Consider the following 21,544-nt stretch of genomic DNA (forward strand, 5'->3'; position numbering starts at 1 on the left):
CTTTTTCTTTCAGGTGAAATAATAGCTTTGCCTGGTCTCACAGTTTCATTTGTGTCATTCCAGCGAAGTCCTTTGAGGTCTAAAAATGGAAAAAGGTGCGTTCGGTAACGGTAGAGAGTCTTGTGTGAATATCATTAATAAGAGAAGAGACGACTGTGGAGGGTGGTGGGAGGGTGGAGGTTCTGGTGTGCCAGCTGTCTCAGGTGAGCTTCTTTCAGCTCTCTCCATTGACAGTGGGTCCCAGTTTTCCTTTTTTCTGGACTGCTCAAAGCTGTTGATAAGAACTCAAAAGGTTCTCCTCTGGGCCGTATCGATTCAAGGCAACGAGCCTGGAAGGAGAAAAGTCTTTTCATGCAAGCAAAATTATGTAATGATAGACTTGACAGCGAGGGACGATGACTGGCGGCGAATTTGGAAAGGGTGTCATGCAAACTTCTTAATGCGACACCACCCAAAAAAAGCCTAGGGTGTATGGATAGAGACAATTGAGGGACATGGAAAGGACTCTTTTATTTCTGTTTCCATCTTGAAATTCAGCAGAGATCATAGCCAGTGGGAAGGAATCTTGAATCTTGAACAGCTTGGTGAAGCTGGCATCTTTACCCACTAGAGAGTGTTCTATATCCTGTTACCTGCGTGTGATATGAATCATAGCCGGACTTATTTTTATAATGCAATTAGCAATGCCCAGCTAAAAATCGGATATTGCCTGCGAACTTGGACGTGACGTAACCAGGGGGAGAAGGGGCAGAGCTGGCGCTGCAGCCAATGGCAACTTCGCAAATTGAAGAGACGCAGAGAGACGCTCAGGGGGCGTTTACATTCCAGATTTCGATTTTTTTTTTTTTGCTCTCCAGTTTCCTACTTGTAAGAAATGACCAATGTGAACATAGCTAAGAGACGGTTTTCGGCTGCAGGAGATCCGGCCCCTCCGACCCCAGCGCACGGAGCGATCCAGATGTTATTGAGGTTATCAGTTGTGTGCTGTATCACAATCTGAAAATTGAGTATTCAAAGTCTGTTCTGCCGTCCGATGTTAGTTTTTGTTGTTTTTTCTAAAATCTTTGCAGAACACCTTGTTTAGAAATCCTGCTACCATTATGTTAACACAAACTGTTGGACGCCTTCTGTGCTTATCGTGTTCGAATAAAACGTGCCCGGGTGTGCGGTCACAAGAAGCAAAGAAGACATAGAGGCCATTTATTTTTATTTTTTTAACTCAAGTCAGCCGTTTCACTGCCTTTTCACTCATGATGTGCTTATTGAGTATTTCACGTGCCAATTAGGTCGAGGTATTTAAACCGTCAAGATATAGATAGGAGATCGACACCCAACATCGACATTTTGGTTATAGCATGCTCTCGGAACGTTTCGATCAATATTTCTTCCAATACTCTAATCGTTTTATGCTGTGCTTAAAGCCTGTATAATGCCAGTGAACACCATGACTCAATCTGTAGCATAGTGTACCTAAGCAGGACTGCATTAGAGGTATTTGTACTCTGCTTGAGTAATTTAGGACGACATTATTATCCAAACTGGATAATCAACACTTATAGGTGTTAATACATTAAGGCAGGAAATGTGCCTACACACCCTGATGAGAGCTTATGTATGTATGTATGATGTACAAGTCATTTGACTGATCATTAACTTAAATTCATATCAAGTACTGTTTTATTTGAGTAAAATGTTCAATGGATGGAAAGTCCTCAGAGATTATCTTAAGGGATAATCAGTCAAGTTCAATGATGCAATCATTGAACTTATAACACTGTTTAAATACAATTTATGTACAGATTATTATATATTCATGCCTACGTGAAGAAATTACTACTTTTTTAACAGCATGTGAATTTTTGGTACAGATGTTCATGGTTTATTGTGTATTTTGAGGCTTATTTTAAATTGTCGAAAAAATTTTGGACTACTTTTATTATCATCACCTATTTGTTTTGACGTGAGCTGCTGTAAACACCGCAACTTCACAATGAATATGTTATCCAATAATGTAATCACCATAATGACACCAGAAGGGCAGAAACCCGTCAGGTGTTAAACTGCGGGATCGATATGTTTCACATCAGAGGATCACAAAGCCACACAATCATGCAGACACACTGACTGTGTGTGTGCGTGTGTGTGTGTGTCTGTGTGTCTGTGTGTGTGTGTGTCTGTGTGTGTGTATGTGTGTGTGGGTGTGCGCGCCCGCACCTGGGTGGAGTAGAACCAGCTGCTGCTTTTCCCCTGTGTACTGTCTGTTTCCTGCACCGTGGCACCGGATGAAACACCTCGAACCCCCAGAGACGCAGTGGGGGAAACATGTAAACACATATCTAGCATGTACACGCACACGCATGCACACACACACACACACACACACACACACACACACACACACATACACACACACACACACACACACACACACACACACACACACACACACACACACACTGTACATGCACAGTAGTGGATTTGCAGACACTCATTGGGGGTGTCTGGTCTTGCCTCGTTTCACCTGTCTCACCCTCCGGCGGCGCAGCGTGACCCTGGTGCATGCTGGGAGACGGGTGATCCACTCCGACACCTTCCCTTTGATTTGTCTTTGGAGTAAGTCCTTTTTTTTTTAGTTCTTTTTTTTTTTTTTTTTTTTTTTTTTACGCGCGCACACACACACACACACACACACACACACACACACACACACACACACACACTGGCACACACACACACACACACTGATGGATCTCCGATGAAGGCATCCATCCACCTGCCTTCTGTTGTTGTGTTTTGTCGGGCTTTTAGATGAGATGCTCATCTGAAAGCATCGGGATTGAGGCTCAGACGCCACAAATTAAAGTGCAGGTGTTAATTATGTACAAAGCAGATTCTGGTTTATTCATATTTGTTATAACCTCCCTCCTAAAATGCTTTGTAATTGAAGTGTGTTATTTTCCATTATGTCATCACAGGCATCACAACATCACAGTGCTGCCTTTTCTCTTCCGCTCTTCAATCCATGTCTCAGCGTCTTCAACTGTGCCATCGGTCTGCCTTCTGATCAGTCTATTTCATATGGCTCTGTTCTCTATCTCTCTCTCTCTCTCTCTCTCTCTCGCTCTCTCTCTCTCTCGCGCTCTCTCTCTCTCCCTTTCTCTCTCCCTCTCCCTCTCTCTCACTTTGTTCACTATTTCTTTCTCTTGTGAAAGCTCCTGTATTATTTATTCAAGTCAAGTTGTGTCGTGTGAAGTTCTCGGGACAGAGCTGTCAAACATGTCCTTTTGCCAGAGTTCAGTCTGGATGAATCATCCTGCTAAAACCAGTCGCTCCAATTTGGTCCCCATGGGTGAGGCGGATCTCAGATTGGCACCAATTTCACCTGATCATCCTTGACCCCTCATACGTACAAATTTGCCTCAAGAAGCTCACCCGGCTTGCGTGAGAAACCATGGGATGGACTCCCCTGCCACTCTCCCCTGTCAGATAGACACTCACGGGCAACACGGGTTTTTTTTGGGCATCAATAAAACCTGTTAACCTTAAAGGAAGACAAAGTCTTGTAGTCTATGATATCAATCTGCTGGAATTGGGAAGATCATCTCTTTCAGTGTCTCTTCTGCTTTGCGCCCCCTCCCTAGATATCCGCGGTCTGCAGATCTTCATGGACCAGTCGTCTCGGCTGGGGCTGGACGTCTCCCTGCAGAGGGTGGACCGCAACGTCAGCCGCGTCTTCACCGACCTCTTCAACACCATGCGCACCGAGGAGCTGAACCGCTACCGCGACACCCTGCGGCGAGCCGTGCTCCTCATGAGCCCCCGGGGGGCGGAGGTCTTCATCCACCAGGTAAGGCCCAAAATTATGTAGTGGGACCTTCAAAAGAATCAACTAAGGAAGCAAGCGAGCAAATAAATTCCTGCAATCGGGTTCTGATCAGATGGAGGGCTTTCATAGGATCAGCACCTTTTTCTAGATTTCCTCTTGATTTTCGTACTTGATAGGACACGTGTGAGGTTCGAACAACGTCAAGTACGAACCGCTTCACCAATGAATGTGCCACATTCTAAATCTCACCTATTTCTTTTATGAACTTTTCTCTATTTTCCTCCATCCAGCACAGTCTCTTTCAATTAAACATTTTGGCATTTTGGTGTTAAAAAGCAGAATTGGCTTCAAGATTAATCTACAAACAGCAGTTGTAATTGCATCTATAATTTAGATTTAATAGATATTAGATATTTAAGCTCAACTGATCTTCATGTGCTGCTATGAAGTTATGGCGAGTTATCATGCTGAAGGACTGAATGCTAGTTAGATAGATCCTTAGCAGTCTGACATGTGCTAGATGACAAATAAGCAACACATTGCAAACATTGAAAAACACACTGATAGCGTACCGTAGATTTTTAAAATGACGTTAAAGAATCACGTTGTATCACTTTGATATATTGACATTTTACACAGGCAGTTTTTTCTTCTTCTTGCGGTAAGAGTGTCTGTGGAAGTTCTGCCTGCCACGTGCCCCCCAAGTGGTGTTTTCAGGGCCCTCTTGGGGCACAGAGACACAGAAGATGATGGGTTGTAGACACCAGTTTATTGTAGAGAGGAGGCTAGGTGGAATTAGGCAGGAGCAGATAGAACCCGTCATGACAGGCCTCCCACCCTGAGTGTGTGTGAGGATGGGTGTTTTACCTGTTGCTCGTTAGACCAACCAACGAGCAACAGGTATGCAGCACCCAATCACCTCGATCCAAATCATGTGTGGCTGTTCAACCAGACCATCCCCACACCACAGTGTCATATATATATATATATATATATATAGAATGAAGGTTAATGTATTTTGTTGCTTGGGAAGGAAACGCACGCATGGTGGGTTCAGAGATTTTATTGGGACATCAGCTGTTTACTTATTCATCAGTGACTCACTAGAGGGAGATGAGTTTTGCAGATGAAGTGGAGATGCACAGAGCTTACAGGGGGATGTTGACGATTTCTTGAATCACGGCCACCAGAGTATGAAAAGTCAAAGTCTATATTTCCCCGCGTTTATTGCCATCGCCCGCGTCACTCGAGCGCAAGCTGTGCCCAGATAAGTTGTCCCGCATTATATCCTGATGTTGGGAAAACGGTTTGCGTTGCATGACTACAAGCTCTTGAAAGAACGGGTGAAGTTCAACCTTTCAACCTTTCAACATTTCAATTTTGACTCTGTTTTCAGCTGACACTTCAACAGCCGTACGTGGCGTGACCCGAGGGCTACTCAAGCCAGCAGCAACAATGGAGTAGAAACTGGCTGCGTGTTTCTGAGTTCCCTGAACTTCACAACATTAAAAGGTGTATCATGACGTTCTCCCGCATTGAATCTAGACGCACCGTTGAAATACAAAAAAGGGCTGTGGCTGAAAGCATATGAACTAGCCACGAAAGATTCGAGAGACCCGGCTTTTGACGAGTCACTCAGTAAAAAGAGTCGCTGGATTTTCTTTGTTGGCTCAGCGTGACGCACGGTGAGCGAGGGACGACTCCCGGTGAACCGTGAACGAGATTCGGTAGAGCCGGCTCTGAGTTGTGAATGAAAAGATCATTTAATTTAGTCAAAATCATTCAGGCAGAAGAATGCAAACTGTGGATCCCACAAAAGCCAGAACCCTTTCAACATAATTCATTTTGGCAGAGAAATGCAGAGACTGGAACCTGAACGAACGACTCTTTTGTTGGAGTGACTCCCGACTCCTGAGTCATTTAAAGGATTTGTTCACGAGTCCTGCGAACGTTTTTTCAGAATCCACGGTTTACTATTTAGGTGGAGGCCAGGAGGCACGGCAGGGATCCTAATAAACAAAAGAAGACAAACTGCCCTGCATAAGTCCAATCATGGTGCAACTGAACTCTGAGAGCAGGAAACTTGCTTTTGGCCGAACACAACCAAAAAGAGTCCAATCCCCGGTCCAAATAGCACCCGGTGGTGTTGATCAGACGTCGGGTCAGAGTTCTCTCTTCTTCCCTTTCTTGTTTGTCTCCTCAAGGTGTTGCCGTGAATATCGAGTATCCTCGATGACGTTGCTCGGGAACAAACCGGCGGTTCTGTTTTCCGTGAAGTTCTGTCTTGTGGTTTTTGCCGTCTCCTTTCACCAGCAGACCACCAACAAAACAGTAACCCCAAGTAGCTCCTCACTAATGCATACATGGACAAATAAGTCATTGCACGACAGATGAGTACACCATGGCTTCTATGTTTTATTAATGACACACTGCTTTTATCATCCTTTGTACCCCAATGAATAATATTATACGCACCCTCGCACACACTACCAGCAAGTTGTGCACACCAGCCAGAACACACTGCAATATGCCTGCACACCTTTTTTCCCCCTCTTCACGTTGCATTTAATCTTGATAATTATATTCTTTATTGTTCCTTATAAAATTAACAGCAGGGCTCTGGGGAAGTGAGAAATAAACTCAGACTCAATCACTTCCAGTACAGTGCTCAAACACACTTGATTTACCTTCCATGAATATGTTAGCATGTTAAAAGGGGCGAGGGTCTTTAATCCATCAAAGCCTCATTAGTGCCCGCCATACGGACCCATGCACCTTGAACCACGGAATAAAAGGTAAATATGCTAAAATGCAAATGAAGAATGATGTTACTGATGCACGGGAGGATTATAATACCCTGGTCGTCTTTCAGCTTGAGAAAAAAAAGGGGGGGGGGGGGGCGAAAGTGACAAAGTTGCCATGGAGACTGGAGGGGGATTGTGTAGCGGGCACACGATGATGATTTTTTGGAATTTATATGCCATCTTGCCTGTCTTCCGTTGTCCCATCTGTGATGTCACGGCTCACATTGCTCTTCTCCCTCTCGATGACCTCTGGTCCCAGATCTGTCAATCTGAAAAGCGCGCGACAGATTCGGTTCGGCGGCGGCGGCGTCTCCCGTCAGAGTGCAAACAGACGCTCCTAATCTGCACCCCAGACATTTGCCATCCCTACTTTGCTCAGTTTTGTCATGCGGAGCAGCTTCTGTCAACCCGGTGGCTTCCTGCTCTTCACACCCGGACACTTTCCGCCTCCCGCATGAGGGCTTTGTGTCGGGTCACGCGAGCCTTTTAAAGGGAAATAAAGCACCGTCTCCGCCACCGTAATTCTCGGTCCCCCGTGAAGTTTTTATTAGTTGCCATTTGCTAGCTCATTCCTTTTCGTGCAAAAGCTTAAAACATTTTATGAGTTTCCAAGGTCCTTCTGCTATTAATTGTCAATGGAGCTGCTCCAGGCAGTATATCTCGGAAACACCCAATTTGGAGTTTAGGCTCTCCAGAGTGTAATTCTTTGGGAGTCCATTCATTTTTTTACAAAGAGAAAAATATATATTCAATTCAAAAGTGGCCTTTTAAATACTGTGCCACATGTGAATTATATTGAATCTGGTGTATCCCTTTTAAAAGAGAATTTGGAAAAAGCTAAAAACTTTACAAAACAATAATTTTTCCTTAAATTTAAAAAAAATTTGTTCCTTTAAGGAACCAAGCAATAGTCCAGACATCCCAGCTCTAAGGAAACAGTCTTGTTAGTGGTTGATTTCTTTAAGTTGGGATGTAAATAGGGTCAGTTCACTTCCTCATATCATTCCTCATAGAATTCTGTTAGTTTTTCGTCCCCATGGTTTTCCTCGACTCTGCTTCCGGGGCACTGAGTGACCACCTCAGGGTTTTGGCACCAAAACCGTCCCCTGTGTGGCCGCCACGCTGAAGACAGGAGACCACCAGGGGAGCCAGAGGCTGAAGGAGAACGACAGAAAGAAGGACGGCAAACATTGAGGGAGAAACGTTAGTGAGAGTCAGGTTCCAATTTTAGCGAGAGAGAGGCAGGAGAACTTGGGGAAGCGGGAAGAAGAGAAAACCGTCGCCCACTGTGCATCTATTGCCGCCTGGCTGTCCTGAGAGGGGGATTTCTCCCTCTGTTGCGCCTTCTCTCCCATTTTTTTCCCACAATGGGGCTTTTCTGGGAGTTTTTCCAATGCCCTGGCGAGGGTTAGGACTGGGGGGTGCCGTCAATGTCTATATGAAACGCCAGCCTGCAAAGCCCTTTGTGACTGGACTGTGATTAAGGGCCGTATAAATAAACTTCAATTGCCTGAAAAACGTTTCAGGAGCAATTCAAGCGGGTTATCAAGTCTTGCCGCAAAGAGTTGGAAGTCGGAGCATCGGCTACTCTACTGAGCAGCATCTGTGCGATTAAATAAAAATGGAAGCGTCGCGCTGAGAGACTGCACACCCAAATTACAGTACTTGAGAGAAACCACTTGCTTAAGATGAATGATTTTCTAACGAGCTGAAAAACTACGCTTTATTTCGAGATTTGAATTTGGTGTGTACACGGATTAGAGTAGGCAATTCAGAGCCAACCCGGATCGCAGTGCGGATTGTTGAGACGTTCAAAGGGTTTTTAATTTATGCAAAAATGAGCATTCTCAGCTTTTCATTCGGAGCTTGAAAGCCCTCATAGATTGAGTGACACTTGAAAGGTTTGCTATGCTGTTATTATAATTGTAAGCACCTCAATACAATGATTTCAGCCTAACGGAGAGCCATTTTCCCACCCATTTAGCAAACACAAGATGGAACCCTATCTGCTTTTAAAATTGTGTCATCACTAATCACCTTCAGTCCTGGCTTAAAGTTATCACACGCTGTTCCATGAATTGGGCATATTGAACTGCAGCGGAGGCTGGCTTCAGCCGGTATGATGTCATACTTATCATTTCCACGTGCAAACAGTTCAAATTAGAATTTCAAGTAACGCCTCTAGGAAAGGTAATAGGACAAACACCATCTGGCCCCCCTTTGAATCCACTTTGAGCTTGGGGTGGATTTTTATTTTGGGCTTGTGGTGGTGGCCATGGGTCAGGCTCAGATGGTTCGTGCTCAGAATTTCGATTAAAAAAGAGAAACTCGGCTACGACTGACATTCGTGCGCCATTGGCCCCTCAAAGCACAGCATGGAGATTCAATACCCGCCCGATGACCTTGACCAGTTCCTGAAATGGAAAATAATTTTGTGTACCGGTACTCCCCTTATTCACATGTTGGCGGAGAGGGAGTGGGAAGGGGGTAGAGTTAGCCAAGATAATAGACCGGATGTCACGTCAGCATGGCAACCCTGAGCCAGAGCTTGCGGCTGGTGCATGCTAATAATTTTTGTAAATAGTGTGCTCCGACTCAATAAAATATGATATGTCTTACAATATGTCTGGTTGATTTGTCCATTTGTCCACTTTGACCACTTCGAGCACTGACCTTGACGGACCAGACTGGCTGTAGTGGATTACAGCCCCGTTCTTTGTACGTGCCTAATACCCCATAATAAATCTGAAAGCTGGTGCTATTCAATCTTTCGCCTCGTGCTTTTCTTTGGGTGTAGCTCTAACGGGCACATGGAGCCATCATCGACAATGACATCTTGCTCAGAGCTCCAAAGTTCGTCAGGAGGTTCTGAACTCTTTGAGCCTTGCGTGTGTTGACGAGCGGTGAGCCAAATACCCCATCACCTTGATGTTTGATGAGAAAAGATCATCCCAGGCTGAGGCGCGGATAGCCCTCTGTCGGTGGGATTCAGGGGTATTCAAGAGAATTGAGAAATGCCACTCCTTTTACCCTTTTATTTTACGGGATTTGTTTCGTCCAACACAAACCCAAGCTCCACATCTAGAACTCAGTCAAACGTCCTGGCGACTCCTTTCGAACGAGAGGCTGCGTGTTTGACAGGAAGCTAGATGAAGTTCTCTCAGAGGAGACGGAGCGACTCATCCAGGCTTAAGGATCATGTGTCTCCGGATGGATTGGAAGTTGGATTACAAATGATCCATTGTTTATTGCAGCTCAGCGCGAGCCGTAATAAACAGGTTTGCCCTTGCGAGGAACTGCGCGTTGATGTCAAGGACTATTCCATCCGAGTGTCACGGCATAGATGTGGCTCATGTTGACATCTTATTATGGGGTGCTTTGGAGACAGACAGCAGCTATAGCCCGTACGGCTTGGGGGAATTAAAGGCCGTTGGCATCACAACCTTGAGGACTAAACACAAACACACACACACACGCACACACACACACGCACACACACACACACACACACACACACACACACACGAAAGGTGATATAGGTACACTTAAGAACATCCTACACACCCTAACCTCACATAAAAACTCGAGAGCGAAAGGAATTGTTGCCTGTTGACAGGCAGCTCTCAATCAATATTTGGTGTCCCCTCCTATTGATTTATCAAAGTTAAGAACTTGTTTGTGTACATGAAATTGTGTGGGTGATAAATAAGAAATTTCAAATATTTTTCCACTTACATTCAAGCTAATTTTCATCTTGAATGCCCTCTTCTGCGGAGAGGTTTTTGTGCCGCATGTAAATGCATTCATCACATCGGAACAGTGTGCATCGCTTTTCCTAAGTGACGGGAAGTGAAATGCAAACCATTCATCAGACCCTTTTGAAGTTGAGTGGGGACTTTGTCATTTGTTGTCAGAATTGAACGGAACCCAACAGGAAATGCAATCCGATCCCCTTGAAAATGCATCATAACTACATTTCCTCTCCCCAGATACCGTCGGGGTCTTTGTCTCGTTTCGATCAGAACATGCCAAAATGAAGTCTAATTGCAGTCGTCTGCCGAAACTGAGGGGCGTGGCTTTCGGAACTAGTAGCGGGAAACGGCTCGGACGGTATCGATGGGGCACAAGTTACATTTTTCGGGGATTTAGTATTTCCAACTTCGGTGCAATCAGAGCGGGGATAGACACTCTGCTTTGTTAAAGTTGAGCAGCATGGCAAACAGTTGTATGCGCCCCCAGCCTCGAGAACACCCCCTGCGCAGTACATGGGATTGTGATTGGTGAATGATTTAGTTTTCATTTTGCCGCGGCCGTTTCCCTTGGGAACGCGACGAGGACCGGAACGGCATCGGGAGGAATCAAATGATTGGCTTCAGAACCTTTTCGTTCTGTCACGTTTCAATCTCAATCTCAACACAGTGGAATCCACTTGTGTTCCTTTCAATTCTACACAACTTCCGCGTTTCATTCTTTCAAAAGGGAATCCCCGCTCATTGATTTTTGGTATATAAATCAAGTGATGTGAACACAATCTAGTACAGGTTTGGCATTACATTCCGCCATGTTTTCTGCACATCACTAATGAACACTAATCGTGCTGTGTTGTATTTCAAGGTGTTTCTTGGCAGTGACGGCCGTTAAATAAGGTGTAAACCCATCTCCGTATCTTCAATGACGATATAAAGGCTAAATACATTAGGTTCATGTCACAGTGAATAAAATGCCTTAATATCCGATGATTTGCTGTAATTTCCACTCATTCATTTTGCAATTTTTTTTTCAATTTGCTTCCTTATCCCTGACACAAAGTTGTTATTTGGCCAAAGGAAAAAAAGGGCAAAAAAATGTAAATACGAATTTCTGAGGTCCAAACCTCCATAACAACAGTTAATATCCCCTGGGTCCAGACTGTTTTCATTTCCTGTCCCCTCGACTTTTTCGAGCCGCTCTTCCTGTCGCCCTTTCCCTCCAGGATCTGACGGTATCATCTCATTTTATTGATGGCGCAGTCACGGTTTGAGGCCACATGATCAGATACAGCGCTGGATCGTTTGTTAAATTCCCGGGGGAATTCAGATTCAGATCACAAGGTCCAGGTGACGGTCAAAATCAAAAACCCCAAGTAAAAATAAAAAAGAGAAAAATGGAGTAAGAAAAAAAAATGGAATAAGATCATCCATCAGATCGCGTTTCATACTTTCACTCAATTGCTGGACGGACTTTGCGTCGCCTTTCAAGGACGTTTAAGAACTAAATCTATTTTTGAAGTCAAGTTTGCCGACGTTCTCAAACTTTCAGAGCGTATAACTTTAAACCGCTTTAACTTCTTCCCCTTTGTCGTGGCCTTTTTTTTTTTTTCCTTTTTGTTTATTTCTCGAGCTGGCATCGGGGCTTGTTTTTGGCTGCCTGACTTCCTGTCCCTATGAGAACGGAAAGGTCCAGGTGTGACCGGGAAGTGTTTATAGAGGCATGGCTGATTACCCCGACGCAGACAGCATGGTCACAGACACACTGATGCGCATATCTGGAAATCACACGCCTACACGAACGTACGGCCGGCATGCATGCCTGCTCGCACACACACCTGCAAACACACGCCTGCGCATGTGCATACATGCGCGCACACACACTGCACACACGCGAATGCTCGCACACACACAGACTTTACAAGCGTTTACATACACATTCACACAAGCTCAAACATACACTCAGACATGCAAACACACACCTGCATACGTGCATACACGCCCACACACACACACACACACACACACACACACACACACACATGCAAACACACACACACACACCTGCAAATTTTTCCACACACACACCACACACAAACTCAAAATCACACACACACGCACACACACATAAAACACGTGCAAGTGCACATATGCTTCCACACACACACTTGCACGTTTACTGATACAAACACACGTCCTCTCTCTCAGACAAACATGCACACACACACACACATATTCACACTCACAGACATACACACTTATGCACAAATAATCAGGTGTGTGTATGAAGGGCCGATCATGCACATGTGCTCCCACTCTGCTCCACCCCTTGTTCCTCCCTCAGATGCATCAACAGCAGCCCTCTACACCCCTCCCTTGGCGCTAATGAGTGAGGCCAGGTATAATTAAACAGCTCCAAAGGCACTTTTCAACCAGATTTTTATTTTATTTTTAGCGATGAGAAAAACACACTCCCAGCCACCAGTAAATTCAATTAGACGGGCCCGGGATGCTAATGAGGACCCACAGCTTTTTAATTGCCCAACTGGCATTGCTTAAACGGAAGCGAAGGACGGTCTTGGTTTTTTGGTTATGGTAAATGAAACAGCATGCTGAGCTCTATGATGAGTGTATGATTTTTATTTTAATTGCACAAAACAATTATATTTACAACATGCTCGTCAAAATTGGAAGAGTTTGAGGCCTCTAGTTGTTCATTCAGGCCCTAATGTACACAAATGGAAAATGCTCATTAGGGACCAGAGGTAGGTAACACAAAAAAGTATTGTTATTTAAAAAAGAAAAAAATGAAGTAAAGTATAAGTTAGAGTAGTGTAAGGGTAAGAACATTTTTATTTTTACTCTGAAATTGTAAAAAAAAAAAAAGTACATGTTGAATATTAATGTTTTTTTTTTTAATTTTCCACCAGAAAATGTTTCAATAAACTGTCTTAACCACATCTCCCCACCTCTAGAGTCATTGAAAATGGACCATTTAATGAATATGCAAATAAGATACGGGGGGTATCTGAAGTGCGTATTCCTTATGGGGACAGGTCTCCATAGGTCTATTCAGCCCTACAGAATGATGTCCATTAAAAGATGGAACAACCGTTTGGCGGGAAATGTTATTTTCCTCCTCCACTGTTTCCCACGCATGACCCTGCAACCCTGCTCTTTCTAGAATGGAAATGTTGTTTGCTTATTTCTTTCAAATATAGACAATATCACTTTTTTCCGTTGACACAGAGCATTCACTGGGAACATTAGCCCTCACAAATAAAGGGTGTCCTTTGTGATCTGCAGAGCAGTGCATAAGAGACGTAGAGTGTCTAGTACCTTGGACCGGTGCAGTAAGTGCAATACCCTTGGTCCACATGTGGATTAGTTGCCATGAACCGTTTTCTGCTGTTACGCTGGACTAGACTTTCCAATCGAGTTTTTTAAAAGTTTTTCAAAGTTGTTCAACGATAAGGGATTCGGAAGAATCCAGGAAATCCTGCTGCCGGCTCCGGAAGTCAATCAAAAGCGCGAAGGTGGAGGATCGTTTTCTTTTCATCAATGCAGCGGTGCGGAAAGATTGATAATGGCTAAGTGATGAATTTGATATTGGGCACAATCCTGCACGCAAGGATAAACACACAAATAAAACCCTGACAGAACACCCCTTATCTAATTTCTTAGTGGTACACACTGTATGTACTGCACGTATCTCCAGTGTATATGCATCCAGGATAGAGAGCGGTCGTTAGGGCTGAACTGACAGCAGACCAGCGGATCCACTTGGTCGTTGTGATCTAGCGGTCAGAGGTCAGAGGGGAAGTGCCGCGAGGGGGTTTATCTCCCTTACTGTCCGGGACAACCGCCCCCTCCTGGGTGGATGCCGCCGCCCTCTCGGGTCGCCCGTCCTCTCCCTTTGACCCCTCGCCGCGGCTCCTCCATTCCGTTCTTGCTCCCAATGAAGCCCTGACAAATTGTGCCTGCCAGTGAGTGATCCATCACGGTGCTACATCCCATCCTCCGACGCCCTCTCTCTCTCTCCCTCTCTCTCTCTCTCTCTCTCGCTCTCGCTCTCTCTCTCGAGTCTCTTTCTGTCCCCGAGAACGGCCGTCCCCCTCCTCCCTTGTTGTGGGCTGGGAATTTGGAGTGCGTGGATGAAAGTGTTGCTCGGAGCGTGAGCTTTCCAATGTGTTTTCTCTTTGTTCATTTACTTATTTCAATGATCCAAGAGTGGTTATTTTATTTTTTATGGGTTTTTTTTACGTTTCATTTCATATTCAGCCTGATGGCAGTGCGCGGTTTGAGTCGGTCGGAAGCTATGTCTCTCCTCAACGGAGTCAGGATAGAAAGGTTCCCCAATCTTTGAGACCCAAAAATAAATTTTGTCGCATTTCTTTCCGTGAATGAAGTACGCATTGCCAGTCCATCGATTGAGAAAGGCGTTGTTATTGATGACGTACAGTATTCTTACAAGTTTCCCCGGGAGCTCCAGCACTTCAGTAAAACAGCGAGTGTCTCTAGCACCTTTGCAACAGTGTTTTAAAGATGCGAGACGAAGATGTACCGTACAGTATTGGCTATTTTCCACCGATTGGGCAGCTCTGCCACCTATGTATCCTTACAATTTTAAGGCCTTTTTTTTTTCCGTGTAGTGGTTTTTTTATGCGGCTTTTTTTTTTTTCGACACTCTTATTTTGCAGCGACACCGTGCAACACTGTGTGCCTTTGGTTTAATGCTGCTACTACTGGGTGATTACGTAGAGGGACGGCTGGCTGAAGGCAGCAGAGCGATAGAAAGCACAGCACGCCACACAACCGGAGGAACCAGGCAAGAGAGCGACTTCATAGCAAACGGCTGGCACTCTGCCGCCGCCAGCGAGTGTCCGCCCTGGGTAATTGCGTATATTAGCCATGGCAGGAAACGCCAGATGTTAAAAAAACAGCGGAAGTGAAGGATCAAGACCTTGAGGTATCAGGTAGATGTAGAGGTATCATTTAAGAAGGCGTGTAACTGCTTTATGTAATGAAAGTGTTTCAGGCATCTAATCTGAAATGGAGAAAATTGAGGAGAAAAAGTCTTGATGATGTTAAATAATGTTTTGGTGGGTCGTGCTGTGAACAGTCATGCAGTACATCATGGGAACCAACCAACATTTTAAGGCCTGGAAAAACCTTTCCTCAAGTTAAAACTATCAAATCATATTTTCTTTTCCTTCAGTGTAATATAAGCTGTGGTTTTATGGACCACACAGTTGTGACTATTAATATACAGTGTGACTGGCCCTTTCTGTAAAGTCGGGATCCTTTTGACACTGAAATTTTCCAAAAGCACACTTCGTCATTATACGACTGATATTAATTAGGAGTAATCAGGAATCAGCAGAGACATTGAGGTCAGTTTGATGGCGCAAAGACAAAGCGTGAGTATGAGGCTTTTACTCGATAAAGAAAAGAATGGAGCTCTTAATTATGTGAGATGGTAAAGTGGACACTAATGAGGGCAGAGTTTGCTTATGGGATGCATCAGCTCATCAATTCTTTTTTATTATTTTTTTTTTTGGTTTAGACAGCGGCCCAGAAAAGACACATGACACACTTACCCAGCGGGAGAATAACCTCCGAAACCTGCTGAGATGAAAAGCTTATACCCCAAATATAATATTGTGCAGAAGCCTGTGATCCATAGGGGCAGGTCTGCAGGTCTTCCAGAGGGGTTACCGTGGTTCTCATCACCTCAGACTTCGATATAAATCTGGATGAGTTGACGGCAGCAGGCGGGCGGCCGCCGTCAGCTTATTACACCATGGCGCGACGAAGACGCCACGCTTCGCCCCTTGTAGTTTGCAGCCTTTGTGAAGCGGTGCGTGTTGAACTGGACAATCTGATGGAACGCCTTAAGGACACTAAGTGATAGCCAGGGAGCTTTGTGCTCGAGAGGTTAATGGAGGGCTCCTTAGGGATCCCTGCCAAGTCCATGCAGAGCGTTTGCTGAGAACTCCACTCTTTGTGACCAGTGGGATGATGAATGCGGGAGCAGCATGGAGAATGGCAGCGGGAGCGGTCAAGTGCCGTCTTTCTTTTGACCATCCCAAAACTGTGCGTGTTGAAGGGAATTGGAAAGACATTTGATGCATTAATTTGTTTAATTTAACTCCAGTAGATTGGACAAGAAATTACTTTCAGTAATTTACCAACACCCCCCAATAGCGTAGTCAACTTCTGTGCTCTTTATCAAAATACAATAATGAATAATAATTATTGGATGTTTTAAGGTAATTCACTTAATTTTCCCTGACAATTAATATAAAATATATACGTATTGTTTTGATACATATTGCCTCTTTTTACCCCCATGCAGCATAGTAATACTATGCTACTTAAGTGCGCCAAAGCTTGAAGAAATTGTTGAAAAGTTTTGGCTTCGCGAGATTATTGCCGTATTATTGCCTGGTTCCCATGTGGCAGAACTGCAAGCAAAACAATGCACTTTAAGACACGCTGTGGAGAATGTTGTCCCCTATCTAATGTATTAAATGGCCATTTAAAAGTAATTGAAAAGCCAACCAATTGGAAAAACAGCTACTGTGTAGTTACCCAATACACAGTCTATTGCCCTCCGAGATCTATGAAGAAAATTTTCAATTAAATTTCAGCCACAGTGGAAAATAAAATGCATACACCCTTAAATTTAACTGTCCCCTACCTTGTTTCTCCTCTTTTACTTCCTGTACTTTACTTTCAGGTTAGTATGTGAACATGCATTTTAGAATGTTCGTTCGATGTCACACAATTATCTCTGTGTGAACGCCCTCATTCACAGAGGATAAGGCCGAGCAAACCTTTAAACAGACATTAACGAGTTTAATTTATTCTACTCACACTCACTCACTTGAAAGAACTCAAATATTTTATGAATACTTTTCAAAGGCAATAAGGCATCTGTAATTGGTGTGAACATTATGAAAACGTTTGCCTGGGATAATGCGAAGCAGGGCAGCCTCAACACTTCTAGTACTGTTTACTTATCTGATCAAACATTTACGATGAATCAACATAGTTTACAAACAGGATGAAAAGAAGTCGTACGAGTCTAACAGCTGCCAAAGCATGTACATTTCTCCTGCTGTGTTCATTAAATATGACCTTTATTTTTCCGAAGTCGTCAGTTCTAATCTGGCCGAAGTGCAGATCATAAACTTGGCAAACGACACATTCGTGTCTGTAAGTGAAACTGCCGCGGAGATGTTGTCATTACGAATCTGAATGAAATCCATCACAACTACAATCAGAAATCATCTGTCGAAAGTGCACACACGGTGCTTGCTGACAGATTTGCTGGATCTCACCTTTTTTGGCTGCCGGCAGCTCTAGGTTTTTTTCTCGAAGTTGACACAACATGATGAAACGGACGTAGCTGAGTTGGCGCCGAAAAAACACGGCTCAGTTTATCGCGGCGCTTCATATTGTTTCAGCTTTGTTCAACCCGAGGCTGACCTCATCGCGGCTTCCTTCTTCACCGTCACACTCACACACGTGCAGAGCGACAATAACACGCAGATGGTGAGCGTGGTAGTGTGTTTGACCACCGCCCGTGCAGTTTTTTCACCGCTTCATTTTTGTAACTAACGGCCTCTTGGACGGTGTTCTCCCAGTTTGAATTATCCAGGCCAGCTGGATGTTGTCAGTGTGACTGTTAATAACAAATGTACTTAGTGTAACTCACTTTAGACAAAAGCATCTGCTCAATGGTGTAATGTAATTTGATGTAGATATAAGCCAGATGCCGCCTCATCACAGACATGATTTGAAGACATTCCAGCTCACAACATTAAAGCTCCAACAGGGCTGGAATCAGTTCCAGCTTTGGGTGAGATTGGTTAAAAAAACAAAAACGCGCCTATCGCACCCGGTGTTGATAGTTACACGGCTTCACACGGGAGCCCGGTCCGTGTTTACAACTCCTCGCACTCCGCGCTCCTACACTTAAGGAGAGAACCTCAGGCGGCGGCGTCGTAAATCTCAATGAACCAGCTCCCCATGGCTTGGTTCACTACCAAGCTACGGCAACAACATCACGAGTGCCAGCCTGAGTATTTCACCCAGGTTGTCAAGTGGGCGAGTCCCTTTATTTTCGCCGCTGAATTAGGCCGTCAACCCCCGCAGAAGGCTCGACAGTGAGTTCTGGCATTGCAGAAAAACCCTACGTCCGGCCCTGCAGCCTCCCACTGTTCCGTTTATACATGCACGGTGAAACCTCAACCACTACCAATGGCACTGCACTGACATGCCCAGTGGCTACCCTGCATCCCCAAATACCACCATTAATGCCGTACAGGCCTTCCCAGTGGCTCACCCCATTGGCACAGTTATGGTGAAGGATCTGGAATTTTTCTCAGGGCGCTATTTGAATGGCCCACTTTATTTTTTCTTTGACCCTCTTTAACCGCATTCTCCTCAGATGCACAAAATTCCATCCACAGATTCCGCCCTTTTATACAAATAACAACGAAGCGGACGGTCTGTGCTCGATCAAACTCAAGCTCATTCCTCCATCTGCACTTGCCTCGCCATCGCTAACTCACTTAAGCACACACGCTCGCTCAGCCCGGCTGTACAAAGTTGTATTTGTGTGACCACCCTCACTTCATTTTGGGTGCAGCGTTAAAGTGACCGTACCTAATCTGTGTGGCGGCCCTCTGTCGTGTGTGTCAAATGCAATTAGTTCCACGCAGTTAAAGTGGACAGGATTTCAAAAGCCTTTGGAGATTATCTCCATACCGTTTTATTACAATGTCTTTATCCATAATTGACACGGGAGACCGGGCTAATACGGGCGTTCTACGCCCAGGGATTACAACATCTCCTCCATACGTCTATCCCCTCTGCCGTCCCGCTGATGATATGTGGAAGAAGGACGCGGGGAATGGGCGGCGTCGGCGCCCAACACACCGAGGCACATACGCCGTGTAGGTTATTGAACATACGAAAGAATAAATAGCACGGGAGTGGAGTAGGGCGGCCTGCGACTGTGAAACAGAAGCATTGAAAGTAAACAGAGGGATAAATATTAATCACTATTCATGGTATTCTCCCACACGGCTCAGACAGGGCCAGTCAAGCATGCCAGCGAGTCTGATGAGCGCAGAACCCGGAGGGGGGACAGTAATAGTCGTGGCTCCGGGGGTGGCCGGCGCGAGGAGGAAGAGATGGATGAGGAGGAGGGAGTCCGCTGTCCAGGATGCCCCGTAGAATCCCTCCCGGATCCCTCGCTCTAACAGGCCTTTTCAGGGCCCCCTATTCAAAAAGCAGTAATTGCGTCGTTTTTCAAGGCCCGCGCCTCTGTCTGACGGCGAGGCGCGGCCCATTACTCAAGCTAATGGAGAAGTAAGTGATTTGAAAATATAGGCTTTGATCACGCACCACCCCCAAGCCCCCCGGACCTCCGCGCCCATCCACCCACAAACCCCTTTCGACTCCTACGCCCCTCCACCTCCGCCCCCCCCCACGTCAGGCGTCTCGCGCTTCCGCGCATCGCTCCGTCCGCCCTCTGAAGGAACAGAACGTTCCTTCTGCCTGTGCACACAGCCTCCGGAAATTACACTGGATACATAAAAGGCCGTGTGAATGATGTGACATGGTATGGTGGTTTTATTTTATCTATATACTCTTGAGCTTTGCTGTTGTTTGACCAGCCTTGATTTCCAGCAGCCACATGATGCATATGTGGGCTCATAGCAAACTGATCCTGCCTAACGGTCTGCGGCCTATTAAGGGTAGCGTGCGTCCGGAGCAGCCTGGGTTCAGACACATTTATCGAACCCGATGAGGTACATTAAGTTAAAGTGCTCCTCGGGTCTCCTGAAAGGTTTTGCGTCCACCGTGCAGCAAAGCAAGCTATTACCAAAACACACACACAGACAAATTTGATTTCTTTTGAGTAAGCAGTAAGCGGACTGCTCATAAAACAAGCGTTTTATTTACTGTATATCTGAACTGCGAACTGCAACAACCAGGCGGGGAAAACGGAAAAAGGGGTTTATTTACATTTCCCTAATTTACCGGCTCTCCCATCATAGGCTGTTCCCTCTTGGTTGTAATTACCCCAGAGTGTTATTTACTGCAGATTAACGTCCATTAAACAATTGCCAAAGTGAAAGTACTAATGGCATCGAGAAGGCAACATACGTGCCAGGATGGCGCCGTTTGCCACGCTTTTATTGCGATGATGACCCCACGAGGCCTCCCTAAGTAGCTTGTGAAGCCTTGAGTAGCTTGAAATGCTTGAGCCGGCCATGGAAGTTTAACTCTCATCACGCTCCCAATCTGTTTTAACAGGAAAACGTGCTTTGCCCACTGACAGAGCGAATAAGGTGGGATTCGAGCTGGTCTTTGGCCCCGGCCCACCGCACCACCGCCCACCGCTCGCTCCTGCTTTTCTTTATCCTCGCTTTCTGTGGTGGTTTGCCTGCTCGTATATCCAACTATACCAACTTGTTAGGCGCAGCGAGCCTGCCGCCCCGACCCGACCCGCGCTGCTCGCCAGCCCCTCGGAAGAGCTCCGCCGCTCGTCAGCAGAGCCGAGACCCGGAGGGCGGATTTACAGTTATTTATAATGAAGCCTCGCATAAAAAAAATAAAAATGTTGCAGATGTATCCGACTTTTTTGCCACATCTTTTTATTTTCATTATTAATTTCCGTCCGTGAAATTGATCTGTTCCCGGCTTTCAAAACGGGGCTGTTTACTCCCCCGTCTTCTACGATGATGCACGGCGTTGTCAATCCTGGTTATTTCCAACGGAAGTAGATCTCGTCCAAAGGCGTCTCGGAGAGCGCCAGTTGTTGTCGACAACGATTTGCTGCTGACAGCGCGGGATAATGTGCATTAATTCTGGGCAGTATGAACATAAGTCAGGGACTATGAACGCGGCTAATGCAGCTTTGCGTGTGTTCGGCAGATCCTCAAAATGCCTCCCTCGCCGAATGGAGTGAGGGAATGATGCCGCTGTTGGCATAAGGTAGGGACTGCCCATTGTTCCGACGGCCAATTATTCCGAAACCCCGATAGTCCAAAAGATGTCGGGTTAGAGAGTGTTAAGTTTAGGGTGAGGGTGTCGTCCCTGTCCAAAGGGACATATTTCAGACTATTGGGGTTTCGGAATAATGGGCT

General features: G+C 45.4%; 1 protein-coding gene across 1 annotated transcript in view; it reads left to right on the plus strand.

Moving 5' to 3' along the window:
• grid1a (glutamate receptor, ionotropic, delta 1a) overlaps positions 1-21,544 on the plus strand; it is a gene marked incomplete at both ends in the record, with an annotated part of 268,104 nt that overhangs the window by 186,937 nt on the left and 59,623 nt on the right. The window contains one exon of the mRNA XM_080016956.1: positions 3,642-3,847. Within this exon, the coding sequence (XP_079873082.1) occupies positions 3,642-3,847 (206 nt within the window). The remainder of the gene's footprint in view (positions 1-3,641; positions 3,848-21,544) is intronic.

The sequence above is a fragment of the Zeus faber genome (assembly GCF_960531495.2).
Source record: "Zeus faber genome assembly, chromosome: 16".
NCBI lineage: Eukaryota > Metazoa > Chordata > Actinopteri > Zeiformes > Zeidae > Zeus > Zeus faber.